Source organism: Anolis carolinensis, chromosome 3, assembly GCF_035594765.1.
Source record: "Anolis carolinensis isolate JA03-04 chromosome 3, rAnoCar3.1.pri, whole genome shotgun sequence".
NCBI classification, from domain to species: Eukaryota; Metazoa; Chordata; class Lepidosauria; order Squamata; family Dactyloidae; genus Anolis; species Anolis carolinensis.
In genome coordinates, this window is record NC_085843.1 from 286215330 (window position 1) to 286226142 (window position 10813).

General features: G+C 41.8%; 1 protein-coding gene across 2 annotated transcripts in view; it reads left to right on the forward strand.

Moving 5' to 3' along the window:
• il1rap (interleukin 1 receptor accessory protein) overlaps positions 1 to 10813 on the forward strand; it is a 177415-nt gene that overhangs the window by 136186 nt on the left and 30416 nt on the right. For both annotated transcript variants that reach the window (XM_062976939.1, XM_062976941.1), the window contains exon 11: positions 412 to 555. In XM_062976939.1, the coding sequence (XP_062833009.1) occupies positions 412 to 555 (144 nt within the window). The remainder of the gene's footprint in view (positions 1 to 411; positions 556 to 10813) is intronic.

Below are 10813 nucleotides of genomic sequence, written 5' to 3' on the forward strand. Positions count from 1 at the left end.
CAAGTTTGGTCCTGATACATCATTGGATAGAATAACAGTGATCTGTGGGAGATGAAGCATTTGAAAGTACTGCAAATCCCACCATCCATGGTCCATCCCACACCAGGGTGTAGAGCGGGCCACAAAAAAAAAGAAGAAGAAAAGAATGGCATAGCATTGCAGCTGGGCTGCTGGACTTACTGATGGGTGCAAACAGTGTGGCTTTCAATGCTTACTGATCCCCATGGAGTAGCAGCAGCGGGCATGTGGCAATGCCATCCCTTGTGTCATGCTCTGCCGCATGATGCGGCACATGTTGTCCGTTCTTCCTTCCAAAGCGGAGGCGAGAAGGGAGAGCCGAATGTCACCGATGGTCTCACAAAGTTTTCCCTGTCTTTTTTTCTCCCTGCTCTTTCTCATGCGCTCTCTCAGACGGGAAGGAGTATGACATTTACGTCTCCTACGCCAGGAACGCCGAGGAGGAAGAGTTTGTGCTCCTGACGCTGCGCGGGGTCCTGGAGAACGAGTTCGGGTACAAGCTGTGCATCTTTGACAGAGACAGCCTCCCCGGGGGAAGTGAGTATCCCAGGCAGGCAGGCAAGCAAGCAACCGCGCATGCCTTTTGCCCTCTCTCTCTCTCTTCCTCTCTTCCTCTCTCGTTCCCCCTTTCTTCTCGTCAACACAAACACACACTCTTTCCCAGCAACAAGATGAAAGTGGTGCGGAAATTTGTACACACAGAAGCAGAAAAGCACACAAGTGCAAACTGGAGGTGCTTAACCGTTTACATTATAGTTACAGGATGTATGGTGAAATGGGCCCAAAACATAGGACATACAATAACCATGACAGAGTGGGAAACGTTATGGAGGAAAAAAACAAAATATACCTATGCGTGGGACCTAAAAGAAAATTGGCTGAAATCCTTCCACAGGTGGTATATCACACCCCAAAAGTTAGGAAAAATGTATAAGGGAACTCAAAACTCCTGCTGGAAATGTAAAGACCATATAGGATCGTATTACCATGCTTGGTGGACTTGTAAAGAAGCGGGCAAATTCTGGAAAATGATACATACGGAATCTCAGAAAATATTAGGGAAAAAATTTCCAATGAAACCAGAATACTATCTACTAAACTTGACAGACTCAGAAACACAATTCAACATAAATGATGACAAACTATTTACATATATCAATACAGCTGCAAGGATTATCTTTGCAAAACATTGGAAATCACAGTTAACTCCGGGAAAGGATGAATGGCTTGAGAAAATTGAAGACATAAGAGACATGGATGAACTAACATTTTTATTGAAGATGTATAGAGGACAGCCAATAAAAAGGACAGACTGGGATCAATATAAAAAATATATGGACATGCAGTAAGAAATATGCCTTGACACAGAAGGAATAAACTGGGACATACCAATACAATCAGGACTGGGAAACAATTATAAAAATTGACTTTAGATAAGACCCCCAAAAGGGAGGATGGGAAGTACTACATGTATGTCAATGGGTATGTGTGGGTTTTTTTTTCGTTTGTTCTCTTTGTTTGGTTTTTTTTCAGTGTGATGTGTTGTAGAAACTCAATAAAAATTATATATATATAAAAAAACATTATAGTTACAGGCAACACAAATATTAATTCTGCATGTAAATATACTACTACTACTGATAATAATAATAATACTACACTTATCCAACATAAACGGGCCGGCAGAACATTGGATAAGCAAATATGTTGGATAATAAGGAGGGATTAAGGAAAAGCCTATTAAACATCAAATTAGGTTCTGATTTTACAAATTAAGCACCAAAACATCATGTTATACAACAAATTTGATAGGAAAAGTACTTCAATATGAAATAATGCTCTGTAGTAATTACTGTATTTACGAATTTAGCACCAAAATATCATGATTTATTGAAAACATCGACTACAAAAATGAGTTGGATAATCTAGAACGTTGGATAAGCGAGTGTTGGATAAGTGAGACTCTACTGTAATAACAACAACAACTTTATTTTTGTACCCCTCTTCCATCTCCCCAAAGGGACTTGGTGCAGCTAATATAGGGCCAATCCCAGGCAATTACAATAAAGCAAATAAAATACTTACATGACACGCGACATCAGCAGGTAAAAAATGCTTACACAGTCACATAAAACAGTAAAATAGTAACAACAACAACAACTTTATTTTTGTACCCCGCTTCCATCTCCCCGAAGGGATTCAGTGCAGCTAATATGGGGCCAAGCCCAGGCAATTACAATAAAACAAATAAAATACATACATGACACGTGACATCAACAGGTAAAAATGCTTACACAGTAACATAAAACAGTAAAATAGTAACAACAACAACAACAACTTTATTTTTGTACCCCGCTTCCATCTCCCCGAAGGGATTCAGTGCAGCTAATATGGGGCCAAGCCCAGGCAATTACAATAAAACAAATAAAATACATACATGACACGTGACATCAACAGGTAAAAATGCTTACACAGTAACATAAAACAGTAAAATAGTAACAACAACAACAACAACTTTATTTTTGTACCCCGCTTCAATCTCCCCGAAGGGATTCAGTGCAGCTAATATGGGGCCAAGCCCAGGCAATTACAATAAAACAAATAAAATACATACATGACACGTGACATCAACAGGTAAAAATGCTTACACAGTAACATAAAACAGTAAAATAGTAACAACAACAACAACAACTTTATTTTTGTACCCCGCTTCAATCTCCCCGAAGGGATTCAGTGCAGCTAATATGGGGCCAAGCCCAGGCAATTACAATAAAACAAATAAAATACATACATGACATGTGACATCAGCAGGTAAATAATGGTTACACAGTAACATAAAACAGTAAAATAGTAACAATAGCAACAACAACAACAACTTTATTTTTGTACCCCACTTCCATCTCCCCAAAGGGACTCATGGTGGCTAATATGGGGCCAAGCCCAGGCAATTGCAATAAAACAAATAAAATACATACATGGCACGCAACATCAGCAGGTAAAAAATGCTTACACAGTCACATAAAACAGTAAAATAGTAACAACAACAACACCTTTATTTTTGTACCCCGCCTCCATCTCCCCGAAGGGACTCGGGGCAGCTAATATGGGGCCAAGCCTAGGCAACTACAATAAAACAAATAAAATACATACATGGCACGCGACATCAACAGGTAAAAATGCTTACACAGTAACATAAAACAGTAAAACAGTAACAATAACAACAATATCTCTCTCTAGTATGTTCATTTGTTGATCGATGCCTCTGTCTGATGTGTGCCATAAAAAGAATAGGAAAGGGTTAAGGGAGAGGCAGTGGGCGGGATCATGCAAATTCCACACCAATGGAGATAGTCAGAAATACTGAGCTGTCCATTCTGGAGGAAAAACAGGAAATCTAGGATGAAATTGTCCCTGTATGAAAGCCTTTACTTGGGTGGGGAGCAATATGGTGTTTGTGGAGGACATTGGCAGGGCTCTTGGACATGCTCACAACCCTCACTATAACCTGCAGTGTCATTGGAGGGAAGGATATTGGTGTCTCCTGAGTAATGGGAGCTATAGTTATTGGTGGAAGTGGGACCTTGTCTATGTAAGTGGACACCCCGGCTACAAAAATACATACAGTAGAGTCTCACTTATCCAACATAAACGGGCCAGCAGAACGTTGGATAAGCGAATATGTTGGATAATAAGGAGGGATTAAGGAAAAGCCTATTACACATCAAATTAGGTTATGATTTTACAAATGAAGCACCAAAACATCATGTTATACAACAAATTTGGCAGAAAAAGTAGTTCACTACGCAGTAATGTTATGTAGTAATTACTGTATTTACGAATTTAGCACCAAAATATCACGATATATTGAAAACATTGACTACAAAAAAGGCTTGGATTATCCAGAGGCTTGAATAAGCGAGGCTTGGATAAGTGAGACTCTACTGTACATAAATAGATACATAGATACATAGATAGATATAGATAGATATTCATGTATATATGAATGACATATAATTAATAAATAATATTATACAGTAGAGTCTCTACTGTACATAAATAGATACATAGATACATAGATAGATATAGATAGATATTCATGTATATATGAATGACATATAATTAATAAATAATATTATACAGTAGAGTCTCACTAATCCAAGCCTTGCTTATCCAAGCCTCTGGATAATCCAAGCCATTTTTGTAGTCAATGTTTCCAATATATCGTGATATTTTGGTGCTAAATTCGTAAATACAGTAATTACAACATAACATTACTGCGTATTGAACTACTTTTTCTGTCAAATTTGTTGTATAACATGAAGTTTTGGTGCTTAATTTGTATTATTATTATTTTATTATTTACAGTATTTATATTCCGCCCTTCTTTCTCACCCCGAAGGGGACTCAGGGCGGATTACAATGAACACATATATGGCAAACATTCAATGCCAACAGACAAACAACATACGTTAGACAGACTCAGAGGCATTTTTAACATTTTTCCAGCTTCACGATTCCGGCCACAGGGGGAGCTGTTGCTTCACCGTCCAGTAGTGGCTGTACTTCCTCATTCCTTTCCTCGTGTTTTGCTGGCAGTTTTATGGTGTTATAAATTAGCCTCCCGCATAAAGCGTACCTAAATTTCTCTACTTGACAGATGCAACTGTCTTTCGGGGCTGCATAGGTCAACAGCAAGCCGGGGCTATTAATGGTCGGACGCTTAACCCGACCCGGGCTTCGAACTCATGACCTCTCGATCAGTAGTGATTTATAGCAGCTGGTTACTAGCCAGCTACGCCACAGCCCAGCCCGGGTTGCTGGGAGTTTTTCAGGCTGTACGGCCATGTGCCAGTAGCATTCTCTCCTGAAATTTTGCCTGCATCTGTGGCTCATGGCATCTTCAGAAGTCTGTTGGAATTGATGGAAATAGGGTGTATATATACCTGTGGAATAATGTGTGTGTTTGAAACAAGTGTGAGTGTTGCAATTAGCCAGCTTGATTAGCATTGAGTAGCCTTGCAGCTGCAAAGCCTGGCTGTTGCTGCCTAGGGGCGCCCTCTGTTTGGGAGTGTTAGCTGGCCCTTGATTGTTTGCTGTTTGAAGTAATCCTGTTTCTGACTGATGTTTGTTATTTACTGTACTGATTTTAGAGTTTTTTGAATACTGGTAGCCAGATTCTGTTCATTTCCATGGTTTCCTCCTTTTTGTTGAAATTGTCCACTTGCTTCTTGTGGATTTCAATACCTTTTCTGAGTGGTCTGACGTGATGATTGCTAGAATGGTCCAGCATTTCTATGGGTTATGTTTGGTTTGAAAGCGGAAAGGATGCACTCTGCTTTGCTTTGGGAAATGTTTTGCCTTCCGCTTACCCTGCAAATGCAACGCTATTTTTTTGCAGATCAGAAAACATGTTATTTTCTGCACAAAAGAATATTATTTTCCGTGCAGAAACGTGCCCAGCAATCGCCCGGGTCTTTCTATCCAAAGGGGATTTTTTAAATGTGGGGCTCTGAGTGCTTTCCGTCTCCTCCGGAGCCTTGTATTTTGCTTGAACCTCGGCGATGCCGCCCTCCGGCCAGAAAAGGCAGACTTGGTCCCAGAACGCAGGCGGGCATCTGTTTGCCCAGCAGGCCTTTCCGGCTCAGATTCCGCTCGGGTTCCTTTTCCAGGGACACGAAGCAAAGGCTCGCTTGGCAAAAGCTTTGTGTTCCTCCTCCTTGGACTCCGGCAGCCGGTCTTCTCGTCTGCTGCCTTAAATGGCATCGGCCACGGAGGTGAGCGCCGTCATCCGGAAGGTTGTCTATGAACACTCACCCCTTTGGTGAGCCTGGCCTTGGAGCCATTGAATCCTAGGGACCTCAAAGGCCATCTAATCTAACCCCCTTCTCCCAGGCAGAAGGACACTGTCTAAGCCCTCCCTACAAATGGCCATACAGTCTCTGCTTAAAAGCCTCCTGCAAAAGAGACACCGCCACTCCAAAGCAGTCTATATTAAATTAGAGCTGAAAGGGACTCCCTGTTGTGGTAATCTCTGAGTGGTTAGACTCAATGTAACCCTCTCTGGGGGAGATTCCACCAAAAATCAGCAGAGGAGCAAAAGCAAAAGCTTTCAAATGCAGCAGATACTTACACGGGGTGAGCAAAGAGAAGCCTTTGACCAGTTAGGATTGCAATGGACTGCCGAGTCTCAGTAAAAGTTCAAAAAGTATTTATTCAGGTAAAAAGAACTCCATTGTAGATAGAAAGGCTTGGGAGCTGTCTAGTCTACTCTAGACTGGTTTTGAAGGAAAAATAAGAAAGGAAAAATAACAAACATCTAAATAGTTACATCTTGGCAGGAGAGATGGCAGGATGTGTTGTTAGCTAGAAGAACAAAGGGAGAAGAGAGAACCAAAAATGGTTCCAACCTCATGGTCCAGTTTATTGAGGCCATAAAAGACGTTCTGACCAATGAGAAGTTAGTGTCCCTAAAGATTCACATTTCTACTAACTTCAAAGTAAGGGATGTGACGTAAACAGGATAGAGTGAAACACAGTAAAGCCTGTCTAGGCATGCTTTGGAAACAGGGAAAGGAGTCCCTCCATCTAACTCTATCATCTATCTAACTACATCTAGACTTGAGTAGTCCAGGATGATTCCCAACACTCCCAAAGGCCATCCAGTCCAACCCCCTTCTGCCAGGCATGAAAACACCATCTAAGCCCTCCCGATAGATGGCCATCCAATCTTAGCTTGAAAACTTCCAGAGAAGAAGAAGAATAGAATCATAGAGACCTCACAGGCCATCCAGTCCAGCCCCCTGCCAAGAAGCATCAACATCATCATCATCATCATCATCAACATCATCATCATCAACATCATCATCAACATCATCATCATCAACAACATCATCATCATCAACATCATCATCATCATCATCAACATCATCATCGTCAACAACATCAACATCAACAACATCATCATCATCATCATCATCAAAGATAGTGATCATGATGATTATAGAATCCTAGAGTTGGAAGATTCCATTATCATCATCATTACTTTCGAAGATGGTGGTGATGATGATGAATATAGAAACCTGAAGATGGAAGAGACCTCACAGGCCATCCAGTTCAACCCCCCTGCCAGGAAGCATCATCATCATCATCAACATCATTATCATCATCATCATCACCATCATCATCAACCTCACCATCATCAACATCATCAACATCATCATCATCAATAATAGTGATCATGATGATTATAGACTCCTAGAGTTGGAAGGTTCCATTATCATCATCATTACCTTTGAAGATGGTGGTGGTGATGATGAATATAGAACCCTGGAGTTGGAAGAGACTCCCAAAGGCCATCCAGTCCAACCCCCTTCTGCCAGGCATGAAAACACCATCTAAGCCCTCCCGATAGATGGCCATCCAATCTTAGCTTGAAAAATTCCAGAGAGGAAAAATTATAGAATCATAGAGACCTCACAGGCTATCCAGTCCAACCCCCTGCCAAGAAACATCAACATCATCATCAACAACAACATCAACATCATCATCATCATCATCATCATGAACAACATCATCATCAACATCATCATCATCAATATCATCATCATCAACATCATCATCATCAATGTCATCATCATCAACAACGTCATCATCATCAACATCAACATCATCATCAACATCAACAACAACATCAATATCATCATCATCATCAATGTCATCGTCAACAACATCATCATCATCATCAACATCAACAACAACATCATCATCATCATCATCATCATCAGTAGTGATCATGATGATTATAGAATCCTAGAGTTGGAAGATTCCATTATCATCATCATTACCTTCGAAGATGGTGGTGATGATGATGAATATAGAACCCTGGAGTTGGAAGAGACCCCCAAAGCTATCCAGTCCAACCCCATTCTGCAAGGCGGAAACACACCTTCCAAACAGATGACCATCCAGCCTCTGCTTAAAAGTCTCCAGCAAAGGAGACACCATCACTCCCAAGCAGTCTATATTAAAGTAAGAGTTGGAAGAGATCCCAAAAGGCCATCCACCCAACCCCCTTCTCCCAGCCAGGAGGACACCATCTAAGCCCTCCCTACAGATGGCCATACAGCCTCTGCTTAAAATCCTCTAGCAAAGGAGACTGTATTAAATTAGAGTTGGAAGAGACCGCCAAAGGACATCCAGTCCAACCCCCTTCTGCCAGGCAGGAAGACACCATCCAAGCCCTCCTGATAGATGGCCATCCAACCTTTGCTTGAAAACCTCCAGAGAAGAAGATTCAATCATCATCACCATCACAGATGGTGATATTGATATTATAAAATTGGAGTTGGAAGATTTTCCTAAGCCCATCCAGTCTAACTCCTCTTCTGGCAGGCAGGAAGACACAATCAAAGCACTCCCAATAGATGGCCGTCCAACCTCTGCTTTGAAACCTCCAGAGAAGGAGACTCCGATGGACTCCCAAGGAAGTAACAGATTTAACAGTCAAACAAATGATACTGTCGGGAAGTTCTTATTAATGTTTAAAAGGTATCTCTTTTTCTGTGGCTCTGCTCCATTGTGTCCTAGTCTCTGGAGCAGCAGAACACAAGCTTGGCCTTTCCTCAGTGGGACCTCCTTCCGAATATTTCAGCCTGGCTCTCATGTCCTCTTCTCTCGGCCTTTTCCAAGCTAAACATCTCCAGCTCCTTCAGCTGTTCCTCAACGAGATTCATGGTTTCTGCATCTTTGACCATTTAGGTCTCCTTCCTCTGGACACTTTCTGTCTTGTCCATCTCCTTCTTGAATTGCTTTGCCCAGAACTGGATGCAGAATTGCCAAGTGAGGTCTGAGCAAAGCAGAATTTGGATTCCCTCGATCTGGACATTATTCTCCTCTTGATAGTTTTGGCTTTCTCAGCTCATGTTCAGCACTAAGACTCCTCAATCCCTTTTTACATGGACTGTTGTCAAGCCAGAGTTGGAGGGGACCCCAGAGGGCATCTAGTCCAACCCCATTCCGCTATGCAACCACCACACTCCTGAAAGATGTCCACCTAACCTCTGTTTAAGGATCTCCAAAAAGAGAATCTGAACCTTCCAAGCAATCATTTCTCTGATAGTAAATACATTGTTCCTAATATTTGTGTGGGATGTCCTTTCTTGTCATTTGAACATATTGGTTCAAATGGAGCAGCAGAAAACAAGCTGGCTTCCCCCCATGCATTCCTTTTTTCCATGACCCAATGGGGGAAACCTGTATGGAAAACAGCCCCAGATTTTGGACAAGGAGTGACAAGTGTCAGAGTATTTTCAGCGCAGCAGTAGTTGGATGGAACCAGTGGAGCGCAGAACAAAGAGACACTCAGAGACATTGGTAAAACTATTTACAAAGTTTTACTGTATGCAGTAATAATCAACACAAACAGACTTACAGACGACGGATGAACACAGGACTGTTCTGTTCTCCAACAGAACTTAACTCAACTGAACTGACGCAATCGGTATGCACACACACTTGTGTCTGGATACTCCCTAGTTCCAGCCACACATCAAGGACATCATAGTTTCTTGGCAATTAACTCTTTCCACACTATAGTACATTCTGGATGATGCAATCAGTTGCAATACAAGCATGGCACAAATTGCATTTAAACACTATCAATACACAAATCCCACATTAACAACAAGATATTCCTTTTTCATCTCCCAAAGTGGTTGCGTATCCCGGCATCCCTCATCCTTGGTTGTGACGGCCAGGACTGCTGGGATTTGCAGTTCAGGAGTGTTTCAGGAACATAGGATGAGCTGCAGCCTGCTCTCCTTTGCTCCATCTCGGAGGCTTTTTGTTGGCTGTTTGAGACGTTTCCAAACATGTCACAGAAAGTGCGAGGTAGGCTTTTCTTTAAGAATCGCAGCCACACAGGGCACAACAGTGAGTCACGGCAACACCAGCGGAGGCTGCCGATTGCGCTTTTGTGTGGAGAGGCCGTGCATATGCCAGCACATATGGAGCAATACGTATGCAATGCACAGCTCTGTGAGACTTGCATGTCTTGCCAGCCACAGGGGGAGCTGCTGCTTCATCTTCCACTGTGACACCGAGTCCTTTTGATGGATCGTTTCCTCATTCCTTTCTGCATGCTGCTGGATTATTTTTTTATGGTTGTTGTATATTTTCCGGGCTGTATGGCCATGTTCCAGAAGTATTCTCTCCTGACTCTTCACCCTCATCTATGGCAGGCATCCTCAGAGGTTGTGAGGTATGGAGAAACTAAGCAAGGAAGGTTTATATATATCTGTGGAAAGTCCAGGGTGAGAGAAGAACTCTTGTCACTTGGAGGCCAGTGTGAATGTTGTAGTTAATCACCTTGATTAGCATTGAATAGCTTCATCTCCTGGCTTCTTCCTGCCTGAGGGCATCCTTTGTTCAGAGTCATTAGCTGCCCCTGATTGATTCATGTCTGGAACTCCTCTGTTTTCAGAATGTTGCTTCTTATTTACTGTCCTGATTTTTGAGTTGTTTAATACTGGTAGCCAGATTTTGTTCATTTTGTTGCCTTCGACAACACTTTTTTAATGATGTTGTAAATTAGTTAAATTGGCCTCCCTTCATAAGCAGTACCTAAACTTATTTATTTATTATTTTATTTATTTGCTGTATTTATACCCCGCTCTTCTCACCCCGAAGGGGACTCAGAGCGGCTTACAGACTATGGCAAAATTCAGTGCCGCATTATACATACAAATAATAAATATAACATAACCTCTAGGTCAGATCTTTTATGTCTTTTATGTCT